This window comes from Rhinoraja longicauda, chromosome 8, assembly GCF_053455715.1.
Source record: "Rhinoraja longicauda isolate Sanriku21f chromosome 8, sRhiLon1.1, whole genome shotgun sequence".
Classification (NCBI taxonomy): domain Eukaryota; kingdom Metazoa; phylum Chordata; class Chondrichthyes; order Rajiformes; family Arhynchobatidae; genus Rhinoraja; species Rhinoraja longicauda.
The window spans coordinates 37664962-37690843 of NC_135960.1; the positions used below are offsets into that span (position 1 = coordinate 37664962).

Sequence of the window (25882 nt, forward strand, 5' to 3'; positions counted from 1 at the left end):
CACCCATTCCTTCTCTCCAGAGATGCTGCCTGTCCCGATGAGTTACTCCAGCTTTTTGTGCATATCTTTGGTTTAAACCACCATCTGCAGTTCATTCTTACACTCTTTACTTGGTTTGTTAAGCTGAATGTTGGTTGCGGGGAATAGGAGGACAAAACTGCAGAAGCAGGGCAGGGTTCAGTGAAACTAAAGCAGTGTTAATAACCTGATGGTGTCGCTCCCCCTCACTAGCTCGGTTTCTGCCCACTCTGCAGACTGCAGTAAACTAATCTCTACATCAGGGAAGCTCACTGAGGACAGGAGGCCTTTCTCTGTTTAAAGGACCGCTGTTTAGCACATAAATGCTTCCTGTCATCACTAGACTCCCTTATCCATGAAGCTGATGCCGAGATATGCTGGTTTGCATTCAGCAAGGTTACACACTGTTATCAGCATCATAAATAAAACGCTATCACATTGATCCAAGAGATTCCCGAAACAATATGCCTTTGAATAGGTCTTTCTTCGAATATTTTTTTATTTTCCCTTGCGTTTATGGTGGCCTTTTCCCACTCTTGAGATAAGGGATAGAACATTTGCATTTTTCACACTCAGTGCCAGCATCCAAGCCTCCAAATGGTGCAGGCTAAAACTCTGCTTGAATACAAACTAAATCATCCACTTGGCAAGGTACGTCTTTAGCTTTTGCCAAGAGATGTGTGGGTTCAAACTATTCAATCGAGCCGAGCGTGTTTAACCATGTGTGATGCAAATGCAGCATAGAGGGAGTGCTGCGATGTCAGAATTGTTAGCCTCCAGGGTGCTGCTTGTGAAATACCCTTTGGAAATATTCAGTGTCTCTATTTCACATATGAATAATTTAGTTATCCCTCAATGAAACCAAACTTTCCTTCTAGTTATTCCTAAATCAAAGTTATTTGTCAGTCTAAAGATAGACACAAAGTGCTAGAGTAACTCAGTTGGTCAGGTAACATCTCTGGAGAAAAAGGATGGGTGACATCTTGGGTTAGATGTTTGTGAGGTCTTTCAATGTGCACGTTCTGGCCAGGACATTTCAGGCACATTGCCTCTACAAGTGTTCTCAGTTCGATGATAACCATGAAATTAGCTGCTCTTCTTCACATTTTCACATCAGTGAAACTATTTCATTTGGTGTGAAATATTTTATCATGTCCTATGTGGTGAGAGGTATTATTTGAATCAAACTGTTTATAGCAGGAGTGTGGTAATAAAGATGAGTCTGCATGCATGGCTACAGCAGGTAGAGTTCTTCAGTGAGGTCATTAAGTCAAGACATTCCTGTCATTTTGCCCAACCCATAGCCCAGATAGGGGCAGGAGGGGGTACTAGGGGCAAGCAAAGCTTCATAGTGACTCATCTTTAAACAAACATATCAGTAAGGCATGATAAGTCAAGCAAATCTCCTGCATTCACATCTTTACACCCGATCTTCAATTAAATGATGCATTTAGAACTCAGCAGGCGTGTTACAGTCCAAAGCACCTTATTGAGGTTAAATTCTTTCCTGATATTTGTTCATAGAATTAAGTGTTCCTTTCACATTGTATGTGTGTATATACGTGTGTGTGAGAATGTGTGTATTCGTGTGTGTATGTTTACATATGTGGGCCGTATGGGTGGATGTGAATGTGAGTGATGGGATGGAACTCAAAAAGCTAAATCTGCAGATATTGGAAATCTGAAATAAAAATTAAAAACCCTGGAAACACTCAGTAGATCGGGCAGTAACTGTGGAAAGACACCATTAAACAAATGACAGTTTATAGACCTGAAAAATTAGCTTGTATCTCTCTCCAAAGACGTGCAGGTTAATTGGTTTCTGTAAATTGCCCCTAGTGTGTAGGATGCGAAATGGGATCACATAGGACTATTGTACGGGTGATCGATGGTTGGCATGGGATCAGTGGGCAGAAGGGCCTACTTTCCACGCTTTATCTCTAAACTATAAACCTGCTGCCTGACCTGCTGAGTATTTCTAGCATTTTGCTGGAGTGAGATCCCCATCTCTTCTCCACAGTGGGACAGCACAGAAAGAGGCCCTTCGGCCCACCGGGCCTGTGCTGACCATCCACCAGTCATGTACACTAATCCTACACTAAGCAGAATTTTTGTCTCCCCACATTCCCATCAGCTCACCTCAGATTCCATCACTCACCCATGCACACTAAGGGCAATTTACAGTGGCCAATTAGCCTATCAGCCATCACAACTTTGGGATGCAGGAGAGAGACCAGAGCACCCGGAGGAAACACACATGGTCATAGGGAGAACGTGCAAACTCCCAGGGAGCATCGAAGGTCAGGATTGAACCTGAGTTACTGGAGCTAAGAGCTTGTGTATCTATTAGCTGTGCCACTGTGCTGCCCTCTGATATGGACAACAGTATCAGTAATAGTCACGGCAAGATGTCAAAGCAACCCAGTGCCAATCGTCTGTTGGTACAGCCCCTATACCTTATATTGCTTTATTCTTGGCATGGATCTTAGTTTAGTTTAGTTTAATTTCACGTGTACCGAGGCACTGTGAATAGCTTTTGTCGCGCGCTAACCAGTCAGCTGAAAGACAATACAAATCGACCCATTCACATAGAAACATAAGAAATGAGGTGCAGGAGCAGGCCTTTCCCTTGTACAGATACATGATAAAGATGTAATGCCTTTAATGTGTTGGAATGCCCAAGGAATGATGAAAGATCATCAGAGGAATGATGATAGAGCATCAAGCTGACAGTTCCTCTCTCCACAGATGCTTCCTGACCGGCTGAGTCCTTAAGCATTCTCTGTTTTTGTTTCCGGTTTCCAGCATCTGCACCCTTAATTTTGCTTTCACATGAGGGCAAAGAGACAGATCTTTGGAGAGGTGTAAAGAGGAGAAGCGGTTGGCTGGACAGTGATATTGTCACGCTTTCACTGCCCTCACATGTTAAAGTGTGGCACGGTGTCTTGTAAAGGAGATGTTGCCAAGACAACGTGCCCTTTAAGGAACACCAAGAGGGTGACCTTTACACAGGCTGCAGCAGGGCTGCTAATGAATAATGAGGTGTTAACATTGACACAGGCAGAGACCTGACCCACACTGAAAGGATTAGCATTTACAGAGGTGAACACTGGGGCTCGTTCAGCATGGACTGTGCTGAAAAAAAACCTTTTGTTGAGGAAAGCCGGCAAGGAAATATTTAGTCTTGGCCTTTCACTGAAACAGGAAGTTTTTTTCCCCCAATCCACCTTCAAAGTCCCTTTGTTGTGGGAGAGACTGATGTCTCTACTCTCATCACGTCTGTGTCTGCACCTCCGTACAGATTCCCCTGTGTCAACGGTTACTTAGTGTGACCATTGGGAGATATATTTGTGTGTTGGTTTCCTCTGCGACTCTAGTCTTTCACCAACTCACTTGCTGGAAGCAAACTCTACAATAAGACAGGTCGTCAATTGTCAGTCACATCTGTGCAGCTCCCAGAAGCTGCTTCCTCTCATTCATCCGCCCTTGACACATCAACCCTGTTGACTTCTTCTTTAATAAGCCTTTGACTTACCTAGCACCCTTAATGGCCTCAGGACGTCTCAAAGAATTTCACATCAAGTCTTGAGGTTTTGTTGCAGTGTAATATACAGAAAAGATTCCCTCCGTTTACAATCAAATCTCTGGAGGGGACTTTGCTGTTCCCAATTTCTATTATTATTTCAAAAGTACACTTAATTCACAAAACAGGATGTACAAGAAATTTAAAAAAAAACAGAACAGGGGTTTCTTTACATCAATCATCAAGTCTATCATCGAGTTAAACATAAACTGCTGAAGGAATACAGTGGGTCATGTCGCATCTCAGGAGAGCATGGACAGTCTATGTTTCGGGTTGGGACCCTTCTTCAGGATGGTGTGTATGTTGAACGAGCTGCCTTAGGAAGTAGTTGAGGTGTTTAAAAGACATCTAAATTATTTTTAAAAGACATTTGGACAGGCACATGGATTGGAAAGATTGAGAGGGATATGGGCCAAACATGGTAAATGCAGTTAAGGTCATAAGTGACAGGAACAGAATTAGGCCGTTCGGCCCATCGCTTCTGCTCTGCCATTCAATCATGGCCGATCTATCTCTCCCTCCTAACCCCATTCTCTTGCCTTCTCCTCATAACTCCTGACCCATGATTAACTCAGATAGAATCTTGGTCGGCATGCACGAGTTGGGCCGAAGGGCCACTTTATATGCTGTAAAATGTCATGACTGTGAGACTCTGATTTTTTGCTCCAGAATCCAGCATCTGCAATCTCTTGTGTCTCCATTTGCAGTGATTTCTTTTCACTTACTGCATCAAATAACGCCCCTCCCCCCCCCCCCCCTTGCTCTCAGCTCTCTCCTCCTCCTACCCCCAACCCTGGACATCACTTTTCCTCAGTTTGGTCAGCAGGTGAAAATGAATGAGCAAAGAGCCTGATTTTTATGGTTATGTTTGTCCCATCCAAGCCCCGATGGCGATAATGCTAATTGTTGTCTCTCTTGAAGGAAACGGTCCTTGTGGCGAGGGGCAGCTGAACGCGAGGGAAGCAGGTTACATCACCTCACCAGGATACCCCCATGACTATACACCGCACCAGAGGTGTGAGTGGGTCATCCGAGCCCCCGAGAACCACCAGAAAATCCTGCTGAACTTTAACCCCCACTTTGAACTGGAAAAGCATGACTGCAGGTAACTGCGCTAACCAATGCGGTTTAATGGCTGTGCACAATAAATGTAATGTCAATGTCTCTCTTTATCTCCAGTTTAATTGTGTATGAACTTTATGTCTGTTTATAGATACCTGTTGATATGTTGGGCAAATTGAGTTCTCAATGAGCTTACATTGAACACCCGGGTGGCACTGTGGAGCAGCTGGTAAAGCTATTGCCTCACAGTGGGAGACCTGGGTTTGATCCTGATCTCTGGAGCTGTCTGGGTGGAGTTTGCAAGTTCTCCCTGTGAATACACGCGTTTCCTCCGGCTGCTTCAGTTTCCACCCATGTCCCAATGACGTTGGGTTGATAGTCAATTGGCTGCTGTAATTGCCCCTTGTATGTAGGTGGATGGGAGCATCTGGGGTAGGTTGATGGAGAATGTGGGGAGTATAAAACATGGGATTAATGTAGTACAAGTGTAAATGGGTGGATGATAGTTGGCATGGACTTGGTGGACCTGGTGTTGGGCCTTGATATTGTCAGTTAACCCCTAGACTCAACAGCTCTTTGTGTTCAGCAATGCTTCACATTCTCACATCAGGAAGGGCTGGCTGTCATTCTTCTCTCTTCTTGTTCTATCAGAGTGTGAGGTTAACTACCAGACTCCTGTGTGAGCCCTTTAAGCAACTTCCCTCTCTTTTGTTTAAGGGAGTCTCCACTGTAGATCCCGATGGCACTATAGCCATTAAAGTGAGTTATTCAAAGATCCAGCATAGCAACATGCCCTTCAGCCCATCGGGTCTGTGCTGACCGCCAGACATCAAAAACTTTCCTCTCATGATCATTTTAAATCGTTTCCCTCTCACCTTAAAAGTATGTCCTTTAGTTTTAGACTTACCTACCGTGGGGCCAATTCTGCGAATCCATCTTATCTATGCCCTCCTCAGTCTCCATCATTCCAGCTAAAACACTCCCAGCCTGTCCAGTCTCCCCTTATGTCAACCCTCCAGTCCTGGCAACATCTTTGTGAAGCTCTTATATGCCCTCTCTAACTTAATCACGTCTTTCCTATAGTATGGTGACAAGAACTGCACACAATATTCCAGGTCTCACCAATGTTTTGTGAAGCTGTAACATGATGTCCCAACTCATGATGCATGGGTGAAGCTTCAGGAAAATAAGTAGAGAATTGCGAATGATGGGATTGATCTGAGACACAGCGTGGACCCAATGGGTCTTTAAAATGATAAGGAAACATGAGAAACTCAACATTGGGGTCAAAGAACACACAGAAACAGTAGGATTCAGCCTCTACATAACTACTCCATGCAGTTCCACAGTCTCTGGACTAATGTATTTTGCTATCTTGCTTTTGTGGATTTCACTGGCAAGTGAACTTTACGGAGGCAAAAGTAGTATCTTGGCCACACACTGAGCAGTGACGATTCGCACTATCTATGAAAGAAAAAGTATTTGATTTCACTTCACCCTCAAGCAAGTTCACAATATTTCCAGTGTTTCCAAGAATGTGTAATTGTATCGCAGTAAAACAGCCAAAGTGCCGCAGTCTCCAAAATAATTTTGACAGGATAAAGAGGAATCCTTGATCTTTGAAGAAAGTCCCTAAAATGACTGTTGGTGCTGACCTTCACTAAGGCGTAGGCAGGTGACTAAAGGCCTCATCAAAGAGGTAGGTTTTAAAGAGCTTCTTCAATGAAGACAGAGAAGAAAGAAGGCTGAGGGGTTTTGGAAAAAATAAATCGGAGCTCAGTGCAGGGAAAGATAGTGGCGATATACAGACACACAGATACACTCGCAGGTACACACACACACACACAAAGATCACACACAGACACACACACACACACACACACAGATATACACACACACAGATAGACACACACACAGATAGACACACACGCAGATAGACACATGCACACAGATACATACACACACAGACAGATACACACATACATGAGCACACAAATACACAGGCAAAGATACACACACACACTACTGACTCACACACAAACACACAAACAGGCACGCACGAGCTCACACACACACACACACACACACACATTGCTACCAGCTGTTGAATTATATATTGAATTATAGTGAAGGCTACAATGTTGTCTTTGCTGTCCTCTGCTGGTGGCAGATGAGGTTTACACCTTAGGGACTTGTGGTCCCAGGACGAGCAACAGTCTGAAGTGTCTATAGCTCTCAGCTTTCTCAGTATAAAAGAAGGAGATTTGCATTGATTCAGCAGCTTCCACAACCTCAGGATGTCTCAAACCACAACCTAGCTGATCAAATATATACTGCTGAGTACTTACTGCTGAACTGCAGGACGTGCCAGTTCCCACACAGTGCTCACAGGCAAATAACCAACTCTAATGTTGTCGCAGCCTAAGTATGTCTGGGGTGCTGGGGTGATGCCCTTGCTCCTTTTCCTAATAATGCTGTGAAAGCTTTATGTCTGCCTGATGATCAGCATCACATCTGAAAGAGCCACAGGGCAAAATTCCCTCGTTCCGTTTTCCCAGCTAGTGAGGCTTTATTTTCCCGACTCCACCTTAATACTTAATATTCTTAGCTTGGCTGAAGGATATTGATATTCCCTACTCCTGCACACATACACCAAGGGAGCGGCCCTTTATGCAGAGCAGACTTGCCGCAATTACTTTGGACTGCATTAGCATGGATCTTGCACCTCCTCGCTCTCTCAACTCTCCCCACAAAGGAAAAGCAGTTGCCTACCTGACCCGTCAACTCACGCCGGACAGGGGAGGCCGAGGGATTTTGTATAACATGTCTTACATTATGAAGGCACTGAGAAAGTATTTGTCGAAATCTAAACGTGAGAACTGTGGATGTATAGCAGTTGATTATAAATCCAGTGAAGAGCCCAAAAGAAGCCATTAAACGGTGAAGTGTGGAGCTCACAAAGTGCAGCTAAGGTGACCAGTGACAATGTATTGAAGAGGAAGATGAGAGAAATAAGTCATACAGCATGGACATTGCCCTTCGGCCCAAAGCCTCCATGTTGACCAAGATGTCCATCTACGCTAGTCCCATTTGCCTGCATTTGACCCATATATCTCTAAACCTTTACTATCCATATACTTGTCAAAATGTCTTTTAAGGCTCTTCAATCTGAAACATTGACTCCGTTTCCCCCCAGATTCGCCTTCTCACTATATTAGGGGCAATTTACAGAGGCCAATTAAACCTACCAAGCCACACGTCTTGGAGATGGGTGTGGAAACTGAGACACCCAGGGGAAACACAAGCTGCCACAGGGAAAACATACCAAATTCACACAGACAGTGTCCGTGGTCGGGATCCAACCCAGGCCTCCAGAACTGTGAGGCAGTGTCTCAACTGGTCATTCTTCTCAAGGGTAACAAAGAGTGCAGTTAAACGCTGGTCTTACCAACAATTCCCAAGAAGGGATTTCTTTAGATGATGGGACTTCTCCAACTTCAGATAGTTCCTCTGTCCCTCTGTTTCCCCTCCCTCTTCCCAGTTCTCCCACTGGCTTCCTGTCTCCTACTACATTCTATCTTTGTCCCGCCCCCTCCCATGACATCAGTCTGAAGAAGGGTCTCGACCCGAAAGGTCACCCATTCCTTCTCTCCTGAGATGCTGCCTGACCCGCTGAGTTACTCCAGCATTTTGTGTCTACCTTCTTTGGATGATGATATTCTCCATCGGGGAAGTGGATGTGTTTGGCTTGTATATTTCAGAGGTAACGTGACTTTGGTGGATAATGTAATCGGATAATGATGATCGGACGTTCAGCTCCACCTGTTGCCTCTCATTTGCTGAGATCAAGTGAGGGATTCTACATTCCATGGACTTCGGTACCAAAACCAGAACCTTCTGGTTGTGATGGGAGCAGATGACCATTGTGCCTGCTACACCTTTTAACCTCCCATTTTCCCACCCTCCTTAGGTACGACTACATTGAAATCCGGGATGGAGATGGGGAGAGTGCGGACTTGCTGGGAAAGCACTGTGGAAACATCGCTCCCTCATCGATCATCTCCTCGGGCGCAGCGCTTTACATCAAGTTTGTGTCGGACTATGCGCAGCAGGGAGCAGGATTCTCGCTGCGTTACGAGATCTTCCGAACAGGTTGGCTTCATGTTTGTGTGTTAAGGCCACAATGAACGTTTCCAAATATAATTCCAGGTGGCTTGTCATTGTTTCACCTGTTCCTGGAAGCATTTCACGTGACTTTAGACCCGTGAAAGGTTTGCAGAGGCAGCATAAAATTGAAAGGGTGTACTTCACAGGTGGAACAGGAAGGGACTAGGTGCAAGTTATAGGGAAGTAGTAACAGTCACAGGAACAGTAGTTCCTGTCCGATAGTAAAAGTCACACATGTAGCAATGTTCTCTCCTTTCATATCTCTATCTCAGTCACCAAAAAGAGGCACCTTCAAAGCCCACATTTCAACTGGGAACACAAGTACAGTATATAAGTAAACAGTGTAGGAAGGAACTGCAGATGCTGGTTTACACCAAAGAAAGACACAAAAATGTTGGAGAATCTCAGCAGGACAGGTGGCACGACTGGATAGGAATGGGTGACGTTTTGGGTCGAGACCCTTTTTCGCACTGAGTCAGGCGAGAGGGAGACATACGGATGGGTAAGGTGTGAAAATGAGATATCTCTACAAGTAAACAGTAGCAGGTGGATGTCCCCAAGCCCCTCGTTCGACCTGCTATTAAATATGATCACAGCTGATCTTCCCCAAGCCTGAACCCCTTCAGACCTCCCTCGATCTTTCAAAAATGTATCTAATTCCACCTTTAAATGCTTCTAATGAACCGGCCTCCACAGCTCCCAGGGCCGGACATTCAAGAAGAAATCTTTACGCACCTTGCTTTAAATGGCCCATCTCTTAACTTGCAAGTATGTCTCCTCGTTCAATTCTTTCCCACCAGTGAAAACCTTGACCATGTTAAACCTTAAACCTCCTAAGTATCTTATGTTCAGTAAGATCACCCTCCTTCTAAAGTCCAAAACAACACAAGTTCCACCTATTGGCCCCTGAGAGGATGCGAACACCCAGCCTTGCATCCGGTTTCCAGTTTAATCAGATTATCATTGATCGACATCTAAACTCTATCTTACTACCTTATCCAGTAAAAATCTATTGATGGCCACTTACAATTTCAGATGACTCTCAGCAGCTTTTTTAGAGTAAGGGGCTTTCAATTACCCTCACAAAAAAATGCTCCCAGACAACAAAAAAATAGCCTTATTCTAATGTTAAAGATTATGTCCCTCACCTCTGATTGTCCTGCTGGGGAAAATGGTTTCTATCGGACCTATCAAATCCATGAATGTCTCAGTATGGAGGTCGAGTTGAGGTGTTTAAGATGATTAAGTATAGTCCATGTGACATGCTGATTGTGAAGTGACTGCACTCAAGAGTCTGAAGCCTCGACTCACTGGAGTTTAGACGGTTGAGGGGGGACTTCACTGAAACTTACAGAACAATGAAAGGCATAGATAGAGTGGATGTGGCGAGGATGTTTCCACTGGTGGGAGAATCTAGGACCAGAGGTCATAGCCTCAGAATTAAAAGGCGCTCTTTTAGAAAGGAGATGAGGAGGGACTTCTTTAGTCAGAGGGTAGTTAATCTGTGGAACTCACCGCCACAGGTGGCTGTAGAGGCCAAGTCAGTGGATATTTTTAAGGCAGAGATAGACAAATTCTTGAATAGAACAGGTGTCAAGGGTTATGGGGAGAAGGAAGAAAAATGGGATTAGGAGGCAGAGATCAGCCATGAATGAATGGCAGAGTGGACTTGATGGGCCGAATGGCCTAATTCTACTACTATAACTTGCGAACTTGTGAAGCAATGAGGGGCATTCAGCAGTTCTTCTATTGGTGCCATCCCGTCCTCACCACCAGCTAGTGAGGAACCATTCTAATAGCAATGGATCTTGCACTATCGTGGTTGGGACCTGCTAATTTATGCAGGGTGAATATTTAGGACCGAGAACTGGGACTATTCTAAAGAGCTCAGTTTTCTCCAGCTTGAACACGATGGATTGAATTGCCTCTCCTGTCTCACCAACCATAATGTCCTTTACATGTGTGAGTGATAGAATCTGATTGTGGGGAGAATAGGTTGCTAGGAGAATGTGGGGTGAGGATAGGAGATTTTCCTTCCCTGAAGGACATTTGGGAACGTAACAGGGTTTCAACCACGATCAAGTGCTGCCATGTATGTTGACACCGGGGCTGGCTTATCTATTCAAGATTTAGTTGATCGCTTGCATTTCAGCTCCGTTGCCGCTGCAGTGGGATTTGAACAAACATGTGTCTGGGTCGGTAGTCCATACCACTGGTCACAGGTTCAGTGACTATCTTTCTCGGTCAGCACTTGGTTGCGAGTGAGCAGACAAGGGTCAGTCACGAGAGTCAAGTTTATTTGTCACATACATATACAAGATGTGCAGTGAAATGAAAGTGGCAATGCCTGCGGATTGTGCTAAAACTACAAAACAGAATAGAAAAAAAAAAATTAACACAAAAAATAAATTAATGCAGTAAATTAAATTAGTCCCTGGTGATATGAGAGTTAACAGTTCTGATGGCCTGTGGGAAGAAACTCCGTCTCATCCTCTCTGTTTTCACAGCGTGACAGCAGAGATGTTTGCTTGACCGTAGCAGCTGGAACAGTCCGTTGCAGGGGTGGTAGGGGTCCCCCATAATGTTGCTGGCTCTGGATCTGCACCTCCTGATGTATAGGTCCTGCAGGGTGTAGTTCCCATGGTGCATTCAGCCGAACGCACTACTCTCCGCAGAGCCTTCCTGTCCTGGGCAGAGCTGTTCCCAAACCAGATTGTGATGTTTCCGGACAAGATGCTTTCTACAGCCCCAGAGTAGAAGCACTGAAGGATCCTCAGAGAGACTCTGAATTTCCTCAACTGTCTGAGGTGCTAAAGGCGCTGCCTTGCCTTACTCACCAGTGCGGCAATGTGTGTTGTTCATGTCAGATCCTCTGTGATGTGGACTCCCAGGTATTTAAAGCTGCTCACCCTATCCACAGTAATCCCATTTGCCTCCAGTGGCGTGTACGTCCTCGGATGTTGAGCCCTTCTAAAGTCCACAATCAGCGCCTTAGTTTTTGTGACATTCAAGGGGAGGCTGTTGTCCTGACACCAGAGTGCCAGATCAGCCATCTCCTCCCGGTAGGCCTTCTTATCGTTATTGGAGATCAGGCCCACCACCACAGTGTCGTCAGCAAACTTGATGATGGAGTTGGAGCTGAACCTGGCCCCACAGTCATGTGTGTACAGGGAGTACAGTAGGGGGCTAAGGACGCAGCCCTGGGGGGATCCTGTGTTCCAGGTGAGGGGGTTAGATGTATGTCTCCCCATCTTGACCACTTGGGGCCTGGCGGTGAGAAAGTCCAGGACCCAGGCACACAGTGTTTCATTGTCATATATCGCAATTAGAACAATGAAAATCTTACTTGCAGCAACTGAATATGTAAACATAGTACACTGTAAACAATATAATAAACGAGAGAGAAAAAACAAGTTGAATGTGTATATACTCACAAATACACATATATATAGATCATATACAGTATACTGTATACATGCTGGGACTAGGTCGTCTTGTTGCCATCTCTGTGTTCTTCTGATCGAATGACCTGCCTCGATCCACCCAACCACAAACTCCCTCTTTGGCTTGTCCTCCAGTTGCATAGCCAATTGAAAAGGTAACTTTAGATTAATCCCAATTATCCGTCACCTCACCATCCCTCCAACATCCAAATTGAAGTGTTCAAACCGAATTTGTTTTAAAAACAAAGGCGTTTCCTTTTAATAAAGTTTATTTAATTTGCAGATGAACCAGGTTTAGTTTTAGTTTAGTTTAGAGATATAGCACACAGGCCCATCGGCCCACTGAGTTATGCCGACCAGTGATCCCCAAACATTAGCACAATCTCATACACTAGAGACAATTTACTGAAGCCAATTAACTAACAAACCAGTAGGTCGTTGGAGTGTGGGAGGAAACTGGAGCTCCCAGAGAAAAACCGCACAATCAGAGGGAGAACGTACAAATTATGTACAGTCAGGACCTGTAGTCAGGATCGAACCCGGGTCTCTGGCGTTGTAAGGAAGCAACTCTACCACCAGAATGGCAACAGTAGAGCGCCCTAGGAAGTTGTGAGCTCGACAAGGCAGGAACAAAACAAAGGGGGAGATAATCAACAGAAATAATATTTGGAAAGCTCAGCATATTGTGCCTCTGTCATGAGAGACTATAACAAATCAGGGCAGTCGAGAGCTGGATTTACTCATTGGTCTGTTCAGTGCTTGAAGCTTAAGCCAAGAACATAGCTTCTGTTTATTTAATCGTGGAACCGCCATCAGTCAGGGGGGATAAATATGTGACCCATCTCACCTCGCGCTTCTTTTCCTTGAATTTTCTTGTACTTCTGAGTTTATGTTCTGTGGCCGATTGGCAGCCAAGGAATATGAATCATTATTTATTTCTAAACATTCCCCTCTATGAAAAAACTAGAGTGAAAATCAGCCCAAAGCAGATGTAATGGGGAGAGCAGCTGAACAGCCAGGGGGGGAGGCAGAGAGCACAGAGACAGAGAGATGAAGAGAGGGGAAAAGTGCCACAAGGAACCGCTGATGCCTTAAGCTAAAGCATAGCACAAAGTGCTGGAGGAAACCAACAGGTCGGGCAGCATCTGAGGGGAGACCTCAGAGTCTGAGGAAAGGTCCTGACCCAAAATGTCACCTCTCCATTCCCTCCTCAGATGCTGCCTGACACGTGGAGTTCCTCCACCAGTTTGTGTCTTTTAGAGAGAGAGGGGGAGAATCAGAGAGAGATAAAGGCAGAGAAATGTATGGAGAAAACATAAATGCTTTGGTAGAGAGAGGGAGGGACAGACAATAGGAGAGAATGGAAAGAGATCACATCTCTATCATGAGACTAAAGCATCATTTTCAGAAATGAACCATGTTTCTTCACATCAGAAAGCCATTAATACATGGTTATAGAGAGAGGAGGGACAGATTAGTGAGGAGAGAGTGGAAATGTTTCACACTTCTGTTCTGAGACAAAAGTACTTTGCCACTTTCAAAAATGAATCACATATCTTTACAGCATATGGGGGGTTCAGAAACAATGGAGAGTAACTGGGGGGCGCTGACTGGCTGATTCAGTGGGGGGGGGGGGGGGCAAGCAACCCTTCTCATCCACCACTCTCCACAGCACCAAGGCCACCTCCCAGCATGTATGACTTGCTCCAAACGAGAACAAGGGAAGTGTTGCAACCAAGGCTAATCCTGCCCAAGAGTTGAGAAATGTCCCCTTCTGCTCACCGACTTGCATCCATCCGATCTTGGTTTGCAGAGGTTAATCTCCACACTGTTGTGTTCACTTTCACTCAGGGCCTCCCGCTGCCTCACCCTGAAGCCTCCTCCAGGCCTTTGTCTCTGGAAGTTCTCCAACTCAGGCCTGTTGGCCCTCCCATTTTTAATCCCCCTACCACTGGCAGCGCGTGTGCCTTCAGCTGTCCAGCACCTAAGGTTTTGGAAATCCCACCTACTGTTCTCTCTCCGCTCTCAGGATGCTGCCTAAAACCCATCTCATTGACCAAGTTTGTCAGCTGCCCTTCTGCGAGGTCTGATGTTATATTTTGTCTGACCTATACCTCGTGAGGGACATTATACTGGTGAAGGCAGAGTGAAGAACAGGTTGTTGCTGTTGACCATTTCCAGAGCTCAGGCAAACACACTCCCAGCAAGGGTCACCAGGGAGAGACCGGCAGCAGGAAATAGGCCGGCTCTTGTTATGTTGCCATGCATGTGAGCTAATAACTACCAAATGTACCCAGATGGAGATCTCATAAATTGTGCCTGTGTGTGTACATGTGTGTGTTGCTGCTTACGTGTATGTGGTAGTGTATGTGATATTGTGGTCATTCAAAACACAGAGTTATTACTATTATTGCACTATTAGGAAGATCGGTCAAAAGAAAAACAGAAGTTTATGGAATAGTAGCCAGGCCATAAAGACTGAAACTCAAGTTGGTTTGTAAGTTGCCTGAACTGTCGGTGACTGCGCTACTCTTGTAGCACAAGATCCAAGCCAGCTGGTGTTATTTATAAAGGGTTCAATTCCTTTGTGTTGTGCAACGTTTCAACTCAAACACACTTAACTGTACATCCTGAGGGATCAGTGGCAATTATGGTGATATGCTGTGACAATGGGGCAGACTCTTATGTTGTTAAGAGTCAATGAGACACAACTTTGCTGGGCTGCCAGACAAATGCATTTTGTATTTAACATGTGTGAGCAGTGGGAGGTGGGGCTGCAAAGTCAATGGACTGTGTCTTGCTGCAAACTAACAGCTTGTTCGTGATGCTGCCTGTCATTAATGCTCAAATCAGCCATCAGGGAGTCACGTTGCAGGTTGCAAATTGCAAGACCTTGCTAGTCAGTTTACTAGGTTGCCAGCTTTGCACACACGACCTAGGGGCAAGTCAATGGGGCTGCTGGATCACACGGCCAGAGGCCAAGGTTCGATCCTGACCTCAACCGCTGTTGTGAGGCGCTTGGACATCCTCGCTGTGACCACACGGGTTTTCTCTGGGTACTCCAGTTTCCTCCCACATCCCAAAGACATGCGGGTCAATGGGTTAATTGGCCACTGTAAATAGCCCCAGGTGTGTGTTGGGAATCTGTAGGGAGGGAGTTGGTGAGAATGTGGCGAGAATAAAATGTGGAATTAACGTAGGAAGAGTGTCACTGGGTGGCAGATGATTGGTGCGGACTCGGTGGGCTGAAAGGCCTGTTTCTATGCTGTGTCATTTCGTAACTCTGTAGCACCTCACCACAGTGTCTGCCTTATAAACGGGGAACCCACTGCATTTGAGTGTTGAACTCACCAGCAATTGTCCAGCTTGATAAGTTAATTGTCTTGGAAGCTGGTCTGACTTCAGGCCAAGTTGACATGGAAGAGCTGGCATCATCAAGTTACATAGGCCATTTGAGCTGAGTGATTTGGCCTCAGTGCCCTGAGGCTCCATGATGTTTTTACACAGAGAGTGGTTGAAGGTACTGTCTGAGGAGCTGGTGGAGTCAGATAGAATTACAGCATTTAAGAGGCATATAGTCAATCACTTAGATATGCAAGGCAGAGAAGGGTACTTTCCTAGTGCAGGCAAACAGTGGGCGGAAAGTTTGGCATGAACATGGCCATCCACAGGCCCTGTTTTTGTGCTGTACAACCCTTGACTCGATGGGAAAAATCATTGATATTATCTGGAGATATCAGAGATAATGCCTGTTTTTATTGGGTACAATGTAATTCTGATTAGTTGCCTGATTTTTACTTTCTCTTGCAGGGTCAGATGATTGCTCCAAGAATTTCACGGCTCTCAGTGGCGTGATCGAGTCTCCCAGTTTTCCCGACAAGTACCCTCACAACCTGTACTGCACTTACATCATCCTGACTCCACCCAGGTCAGAGGTGACCCTCACCGTGCTGATCTTTGACCTGGAGTTTGACCCTCTGCAGATAAGCCCAACCGACTGCAAATACGACCATCTTGATATCTGGGATGGATTTCCTGAAGGTAAGAGTGTTGGTAGTCACAGAAGAGCCAAAGAAACAGCAGGAAATGTTGCATTGTCCACTTACGCTTCTATTTAAATATTGTTTAATAAAACAAAGAATTGGAGTTACATCCATTACTACCCCTGCATGCCTTCATTACTACCCCTACCCCTGTATGCCTTTATTACTACCCCTGTATGCCTTCATTACTACCCCTACCCCTGTATGCCTTCATTACTACCCCTACCCCAGTATGCCTTCATTACTACCCCTACCCCTGTATGCCTTTATTACTACCCCGGTATGCTTTCATTACTACCCCTACCCCTGTATGCCTTCATTACTACCCCTACCCCTGTATGTCGTCATTAAAACTGGGCTCTTTCAGATTACAGTCAGGTGCTGGATTGAATCAAGTTCCACCACCATGCCTGCCCCCCCCCAGGTGCCTTTCCTCAGAGGGATCATGGGTTCAACATCTCAATTGCAATGTTATGGTGAGGTGAAGGGTTAAAGGTCAGGCTTGCCAGGCAAGGAAAACAATCACATGTAACTCCTGGGGTGTGCAAAGGTGAAGGGTCAGTGGAGGTTGGTCACTTTGGGGACTGGCTATAGAGTAACATAGGTTGCTGATAGACACAAGATGCTAGAGTAACTCATGGGCGGGTCAGGCAGCATCTCTGGAGAAAAGTAATAGGTGACATTTTGTGGAAAGACCCTTCAGTTTGAAGAAGGATCTGGACCTGAAACGTCACCTATTCCTTTTCTCTCCAGAGATGCTGCCTGACCCGCTGAGTTACTCCAGCATTTTGCATCTATCTTTGGTGTAAACCAACATCTGCAGTTCCTTCCTGCACATTCCTAAACATAGATTGCTGGTTGGGTTGGGGGAAGGTGAGGCAACTTGCCAATACTGCTCATTTTGATTCTTTCCAAAAAGTACTTGCAGTTTAACGCCCGCTCCACCCTGCCAAAGAATAGATGCCCCAAAGGATCTCACCTGATGTGTCAACCTGTTTTACAGTTCAAGTTGATGTGCATTTCTGGCATCTGGAAAAGGTTTCAAGTGCAGAAAGGAAATAATTTTTGGAAGCTGCTTCATCTGTTTTATTCTCCACCTCCCCCACAGTAAGTCCTCTGATCGGTCGCTATTGTGGCTCAAAGATCCCAGCTGTGATCCGCTCTGATACTGGAATCATGTCGCTGACGTTCCACACAGATATGGCTGTGGCGAAAGACGGCTTCTCGGCTGAGTACAACATCACCACGAAAGAAACTCAGGATTGTGAGTCGAGCATGTGGCATTGACACGATTAAACTGTGCGGTAGGGGGCGCTGACAAAGTAATCTGCCCAGGGAGAAGATCGACAGCATAGGCCTCATCCTTACATGCACTTTGTTTTTTGGGTCTTCTTATTGACTCTGTAAGGAGTTTAGTGTCAAATGGCTACTGTTTAGTGTTTAGGTGCAAATGGGGCAACTGTTATGAAACCGCTTTGCCCCACACATATGCAAATAATGTCATTTTAAGGCACCGCTAGCCATCTCATGTGACTGTAGTTTACCAAATAGTTTCCTGACATCTTTTGTGGATGTTCATTAATCCACAGTGCTTAACTTCAGCCACATGCTGGGCCAAAGGTTACAGTTGTTTCATTGTATTTGCAGCCTACCAGTGTAATAGCCCGCTGGGTATGGAGTCTGGTCAGATCAGCAACATGCAGATCACGGCTTCGTCCTCCTATACCTTGGGGAACTGGGACGCCAGCCAAGGTCGACTCAATCACCACATCAACGGTTGGACACCCAGTGACGACAACACCAGGGAATGGATCCAGGTAAGTCAGGGAGCCAGCTGAATTTAGTTTAGTTTAGTTTAGAAGAGTAGAATCCCAACACAGTCTTAAATGTAGGGAAAGATAATGTTCCTTGACCAATGATCTGCTCAGCATGTTGGTTGTTGAGCTGGTTGAATGAAACAGTCATAGATCCCAGTGAAGGACAGGCAATTGAGACTACAAACCAACTCCCAACACATTGAAAAATCGTATTGTGTTTGCCAATATTAAGTATATACAGTAGGTCTTCCCAACTTATGCACAGCCCATACATTTGAACAGATGTTTGGGAGACTTGCAGGAATGAACCTGCTGGCTGCCAAGGGGCTGCAGGTATCTTCTGCTGTGTAAAAACTCACATCACAGTCGCACATCCAATTTGAGAACTGTTTGGGTTATGGTAAGAAGGCTGAATGTTCATAATCCACTCCAGAGAATTCAGCACGTCTGATATTGACTGTCTTTTCAGGGAAGACATTACTTAAATCTGTCCTCTGAAATGTTGATTAAGATCCCTGTGACAATATTCGAAGAGGAACTAGAAAGTTTGTCTAGATTCCCAGCCAACATTATTCCTTGCCCAGCAACCCTTGATACTATCAGTGTGAAGGTTTGCAGCAACTTGCGATGTTACCTACCTCTCATGAATGGCTGTGCATCGTTGGTTGTGAAGGTGCTATGGGATGTCTTGCAGTGATGAAAGGTGCTCCCTTAAGTCAAGTTCCTTACTTTAATTATTTAATAATAATTGGTATGGATAGGGTGGATTCACCTGGTCTTTGGCCCAGGGTTGGGGAATCAAGAACATGTGATGAGAGGGGAAACCGAGGCCCAACCTCCTCACTCACTGGACGGTGGGTATATGGAAAGAGCTGCCAGAGGAAGTGGCTGAAGCAGATAATATAACAACATAAAAGACGTTTGGACAAGTGCATGGATAGGAAAGGTTTAGTACGTAATGGGTCAAATGTGGACAAATGGGATGAGCGTAGATAGGCATCTTGGTTGGCATGGATGAGTTGGGCCAAATAGCCTGTTTCCATGTTGTATGACTTAATGACTATAAATGACTATACTGACATTTCCAGTGCTGGGGTTTATAAAAGGATACACAGTACAAACACAAACCATTTGGTGCTAATGGCCATGCAGAGGTATTGTTGCACATGAATCTCTGGACACCAACACTTTTAACAAAACCTTCTATCACGTGTGTGTGTGTTTATCCATTGTGTTTATTTGGGCAGCACAATGGTGCAGTCACTGACTCACAGGTCCAGTTCAATCTCGACATTCAGTGCTGTCTGTGAGGAGATTGCACATCCTCCCTGTGACCGGGTGAGTTCCCCCCACCCCTCCCTGGTATTCAGATTTCCTCCCACGTTCTCTTTCTGTCTCTGTTTTTTTTTCTCTCACGTGTTTTCTCTCTGTCTCTCTGTTTCTCTCTCCCACTCTCTCTCTTTCTCTCCATGAGATCCTAGCTGTCTGACTGTTAAGTAAAGCACTGGGATGCTTCATCCATTAGACAACATTTAAATTAGCATTGATCCATTTCCATTAACCAATAGTACTTAAGAGTTCCAGACTGTGGGCTTTGTGCAAACTGGCAATAGATTCATTGCAGCTTTTAAACTGAGTGACTTGTTTGGCTGAATCGACTCTTGTATTGATCTTCAAGTCCTTACTCTATTCTCAGGCAGGGTGAATCAGCATCAGGTAGACTGAACACACCCGCCTCTTACCCTCTCCATTCCCACCTATCAGCTCCTGGCTCCACTGGGTCACCGTGCAGTTAACGGCCAATCTCTATGATTTTTTAAAAAAGTTGTAAAACATTGTTCATTGGTTAGAAAAGTAGATGGAAAAAAAATGTCTGTTTGAGTGACTGTTAAAATATAACCATTCAGGTTCGGAAGAGAGTGTTTTTTCACCAATCATGTTGGGGACGGCAGGTCTTGGGGAGGGAGGACATGTTGGGTGGCCAAAGATGGGCATGTGGCTGGGGCTGGAGGCAGGAGGTTCTGTGGTTGTGCGTCCAGCGATATTTCCAGATGGAAATGTTGTCTCATCATTGCGTCTTCCAGACATTACTACCTCTGCCAAAGTCATAGGTGGTGCATAGGGAGCTGAAACTGGCTAGAAATCACCAACAAAATTGATTGTGTGTAGTATGGTGATAGGGAATCTCTGCTTCCCAAAGGCCTTGAGATATGTTTGGGCCTTAACTACACCCCGACATCACCATCACCTCAACCTCCCACCACTTTCAGTTCAGTTCAGTTCAGATACTGCATGGAAGCAGGCCCTTCAGCCCACCGAATCCACGATCAATCCATACAATAACATTTCTTCATTTGCTACCTCAAGCACCACCAACCATCACCTCACACACTCTCATCCTCCACCCCTCACCTCATCCATCTTCTCCACTCCATCACCTCAATTAGTGCTACCCCTCCCCACATCCTCAAAGGCCCTTCTGTTCCCCATTATCTCAATCACCCCATCCCATCCCTCAGACCTCCCACTCCCCATTGCCTGAAACACCCCAGCCCATCACCTCACCCCTTTCCATTATCTCGAACATCCCCCCCCATCTCCTCATTCGCCCTCTCCATACCCCTACACAATACCTCAAACACCTCTCCCTATTACTGCACCCCGCCTCATTAGCCCCCTCCCACCCCATTACTCCAAGCATCAGCTCCCTCACCTCTTTCAACATCGCTCCCCCACTCCATACTGCATTGTAGCTGCACTGCAGATTAATTTTTGGACAATGCACGACTTGGCAAGACTTCTTTGAAGTCTGCCAAACCCACAACCTCCAGCACCTTGAAGGGCAGAGATAGCTGATGCATGCAACTTTAAACACGTCAGACTTTCCATTCCAAGACAGTGAGCGCTAAGATTGGGAACCCATCCACAATTTTGCATCTAAATCCCGAAACTCTCTCCCTGATAGTACCTCCAGCAGAACCAATACCCACCGCATTGATTTAAGTAGTTAGCTCACCACCATCTTCTCACGGGCAGTTAGATACGGGCAATGAATGCTGAGCAATTGCCAGCAACATCTGTATCTCTTGACCCATAATTTTAAAGCTGTGAGTTGAATTTAATAATGCAGTAATGGAACTTGGTACTTTAAGTGTTGGGAATAACCGAGAAGAGAGGTGATATCAGGGAGGATCATAAGCTTATGAGTGATTCCAAAAGGATAAACAGCGAAATGATGTTCCCATTGCAGGAGAGTCCAGAGATTACGAGCCACAAATATATTATGACTAATACCTATAATTCCAATAAGCAACGCAGAAGTCTTTTCTTTATCCAGAGTACAATAGGATGGGAAATTCATTGCATAATGTAGTGTAGCCAGGGAAAATACTTTTGAAAAGATTTGGGATACATGCACGAGAGAAAAAAGAATAAAACGATGTGTCAATCGAGTGAATAAAAGACATGGTGAGGAGATTAGGGTGGAGCATATGTAGCATCCTGGATGTATTGGACCAAGTGGCTTGCGTTTGTGTGTGTTCATCTCATTCATCGGTGAACAGCAGAGGCTGTTTGACCACAGTTCCTGCAGAGCAATATATCCAGCTCATTGAATAGGACCAGGTGGCTCCGGTCCACTTTCACCATCCTGACAGTCAGACCAGCCCTGGAATTGTCGGCTAGTTGTAGCAACCAAACTCTATCAATTAGCCGTCAGCAGACATGAGCAGGAGGTGAAGAAAGCTCCTGGTGGAGAGCTTGTGGTACTGGAGGGCTCCGATTCCTAGAGGCCATGCACCCTGCATCGGTTACACACTCCTGTGCGATGCTTAGGTTAGTGGAGGGTGAACAGCAGCACAGAGAGAGAGGCTATGTTATGAATGAGTCAAGGAATCATGGAGAGAGATGGAATGTAGAAACAGGGCCTTCATCCCATTGAGACTGTGCCTACTATCAGCCACACATCTATACAAATCCCATTATATTCTCCCCACATTCTCACCGACTCTAATACTCGTTTATACACTAATGGATAATTAGCCTACCAACCCGCTCATCTTTGGGATGTGGGAGGAAACTGGAGCACCCGGTGGAAACACACATTATCACATAGAAAGAGCGTGCAAAGCCATCACAGATAGCAGTGGAGGTCTGCATTGAACCCGGTTAATTGGGGTTGATGTGAGCCAACAGTTCTATTAGCTTCACCACTAGGCTTTCCAGTGAGATGTGTGGTTTAATAATTCCACTTCACAGCCCCCTCCCCCTTCCCCCGTCACCGCCCACCAACATTTTAGGACAAAATTATTTGCGAGTTACTGTTGATGAATTGTTTCAACTTTGGTACAGTCTCAGATCCAGGTTTGCTCAAGTGTTTCTTCGAGCGAGTTTGCTAATAATTGACTTCACTGTTTTCTACGAACAGTTTAGAAGAGTTTAGGGAGTTTAGAAGAATGTGTTTTTCTTTTGTTTACAGTGTTGGTGTTTGATTCCGTTCTTCACGTAGGTGGACCTGGGGATTCTAAAGATCCTGACTGGCATTGCCACCCAGGGGGCGATCTCTGTGGATACGTCCAAGACTTACTATGTCAGCAGCTACAAACTGGATGTGAGCTCCAACGGTGAGGACTGGATGACCTACCGACAAGGGAAGAACCACAAGGTGAGGCCGAGGAGTGCAACAACGTCTGAACTGAACGTGTGGATCAGTTGGAAAGGGTGGTTGGTGTCCTGTTCCAACCTGTTCTGCCCTGCATTTTGTTTTTCAGTAGTGGTGCATGGCAAGAAGGAAATGGAACATAGTACATAGAACATTACAGGATAATGGAGTTGGATAATATAGTAGTGAACAGGTGATCGATGAACAGTGTGGACTCGGTGAGCCACAGGGCCTGTTTCCTTGCTGTATCTCTAATTTAAAACTAAACAACAGTTAATCATGGACTTTAATCTGCTGATGTTAGTCCACTTTCTCAGCTCAGTAACAATAAATCAATCCCTACAGTCACCGAAACAAAAATCATTCTTTTCAACTTAAGTGGGAATAAGGAATGAGATGTGAGAAGTTTGTTTACATTCCCTTTGAGTTGTTTGCTTTTCAGTCACCTTACAAGGATGAGAATTTTCCTTGGATCTGAAGGATCCCAGATAATATGACGCATCAAAACACAGCAGGAATTATAAACTTGTGCCGCTGATCTTTCGTCTAGACAACAAGGATTTCTTTGAGAAATATAGCTCGGTAAATAGTTTGAGGAATGTGAAATGTAGAACTTCACCTGCTGTTTCTCTCACATTCCCAATTAAAGTGTTAATCCTGCCGTTAATTCTGCTGCGTGCAAGAGTATTGAGGGGTAGGTGTCGACCTGTAGTTTGCCGAGTCATGGGATGGGGTGAGAGGGCAGAGGTCGAGGGAGCAGGGAGAGGCACTCTGCAGTAATGTCCCTGATCAAATGGTGGCAGCTGGAATATTACTTAGAGCTGCAGTTGCTTTGGGCCCCATGGGAAGCCCACCTCATTGTTAATGTGCAGTTGTCAACAGAACCCGGTGACATTTGAGACCTTGGAGGAACAAAACAGCAAATAACCGATGAGAGGTAAAAGGGAAAATAAATCCTGAGTTTCTATATACAACGTGTCAAATTGGTGAGATTCTTGTAGAGGAATCGTTCTTGTGGTGGTGCAGGAGATGAGATGTCCAAATTATGTGTGGCAAGCTCCTGTAAAGCAGCACTGTGATAATGATCTGGTGATCTCTGTCTGTAGCAGTGCACCAGGGAGCAATCACTTCACACAAGGGGGGCCGCCTTGTAGCTATTCTCTGTCAAAATCAACGTAATGTTCCACAATCAGTCCCGCACAGTGTATCTGATTGACAGGAAAGAACAAGGCCAAAACAGTGAGAGAAGGAAAAAAAATGCCCTTTCTGCTTATGCGCATAATTCAGTTTAATATCTCAGCAAAAACCAGATTGCTGGAGGAACTCAGTGCGTCTGGTAGCATCTGTGGAGGGAAGTGAACGGACGACATTTCAGGTCTCAACCCTTCATCAGCCTGGCGGAATGGTTGGTAGAAAGAGGTGAGGGGAAAGGGTGGGGCAAAACTGGTGAATGATAGATAGAGATAGGCACAAACTGCTGGACCGACTTGATCTCCCAGTGGCTGAGCACTTCAACACCCCCTCCCACTCCCAGTTTGACCTTTCTGTCATGGGCCTCCTCCAGTGCCATAGTGAGGCCCACCGGAAATTGGAGGAACAGCACCTCATATTTCGCCTGGGCAGCTTGCAGCCCAGTGGTATGAACATTGACTTCTCCAACTTTAGATAGTTCCTCTGTCCCTCTCTTCCCCTCCCCCTTCCCAGATCTCCCACTGTCTTCCTGTCTCCACCTATATCCTTCCTTTGTCCCGCCCCCCTGACATCAGTCTGAAGAAGGGTCTCGACCCGAAACGTCACCCATTCCTTCTTACCTGAGATGCTGCCTGACCTGCTGAGTGACTCCAGCATTTTGTGAATAAATACCTTCGATTTGTACCAGCATCTGCAGTTATTTTCTTATATTATATATATTATATAACTGCTGGAGTAACTCAGCGGGTCAGGCAACATCTCTGGAGAAAAGGAATAGGTGACATTTCGGGTCGAGAAAGGTCTGACAAATGGTCTTGACCCGAAATGTCACCCATTCCTCCTCTCCAGAGATGCTGCCTGACCCGCTGAATTACTCCACCATTTTGTGTCTATCTTTGGTGTAAACCAGCATCTGCAGTGCCTTCTTACACAAACGATAGATTGATCTGGGTGGAACAGTCGATTGGCAAATGAGCCAAGTGGGGGAGAGAAAGGTGGAGATAGTAACGAAGGTTGGAGGTGATAAGTGGAGATGATATGACTGGAGATGATAAGTACAGGTGCAAATTGTGGAATATGATAAGAAATGTAGAACCAAAGGGAGGGATAGTGGGTAGATTGGAATGAACGAAGAAAAATGGGGACCCTGGAACCAAAATAGGGAGAGGTGGATAGGGAGCAGCTGAGCTCCCCTTCCCATTGCCATATTGGCCTGTCTATCCTTGGCCTCCGCCATTAAAAAATGAGGCCACACACAAACTGGAAGAACAGCATCTTATATTCCGTTTGGGTAGCTTACAAACCAAAGGCATGTACATTGAATTTATCAATTTTAGGTAACCTCATCCCCATCTCATACACCCAGCTCCCCCTCACCCTGCACACACTCCCTGCCCCCATCACCCATTCCCTTTCTCCACCCCTCTACCTGGTATCACTCACCCATCCCTACTCCACATCCCCCATTTTACTTTCCGCCCCACCCACCTGCCACCCCTCCAAAGGATCTACATGTGTCTCCCCACCTTTCTTTGTTCATCAAACTACCTCAATCTTCAATCGTCATAAATAAAAGGATTCAAAGAAATGATGAGCAGAATTAGCCAAAAGCTCTTCTGGATTTTTTTTTTCCTTCGGGGCTTTTGCTTGTGGGAACATCGTGGCGATTAATACCCAAGAGACTCCATGCTCTGGGGAGGCAGATAAATTTGAAGTGTAATCAGCTTTCAGTGGATTTTTGCACTGGGAACCCTTTGGGATTCCTTCCCATCCTTACTGCTCCTGAGTTAAAGCTTTCCCTTGCGCTCTGAAACCTAAAGGGACCCAGAATGCCTGTAGGTATTGAGAGGGGCTAAGGTGGATTGAAGGTTGACAGAACAGTGTTACAGACAATAATC

At 45.5% G+C, this 25882-nt stretch overlaps 1 protein-coding gene across 2 annotated transcripts in view; it reads left to right on the plus strand.

Moving 5' to 3' along the window:
- Positions 1 to 25882, plus strand: part of LOC144595863 (neuropilin-2-like) — a 97024-nt gene that overhangs the window by 19258 nt on the left and 51884 nt on the right. For both annotated transcript variants that reach the window (XM_078403669.1, XM_078403668.1), the window contains 6 exons: positions 4523 to 4706; positions 8634 to 8815; positions 16084 to 16314; positions 17425 to 17580; positions 17964 to 18133; positions 22641 to 22796. In XM_078403669.1, coding sequence (XP_078259795.1) covers positions 4523 to 4706; positions 8634 to 8815; positions 16084 to 16314; positions 17425 to 17580; positions 17964 to 18133; positions 22641 to 22796 — 1079 coding nt within the window. The remainder of the gene's footprint in view (positions 1 to 4522; positions 4707 to 8633; positions 8816 to 16083; positions 16315 to 17424; positions 17581 to 17963; positions 18134 to 22640; positions 22797 to 25882) is intronic.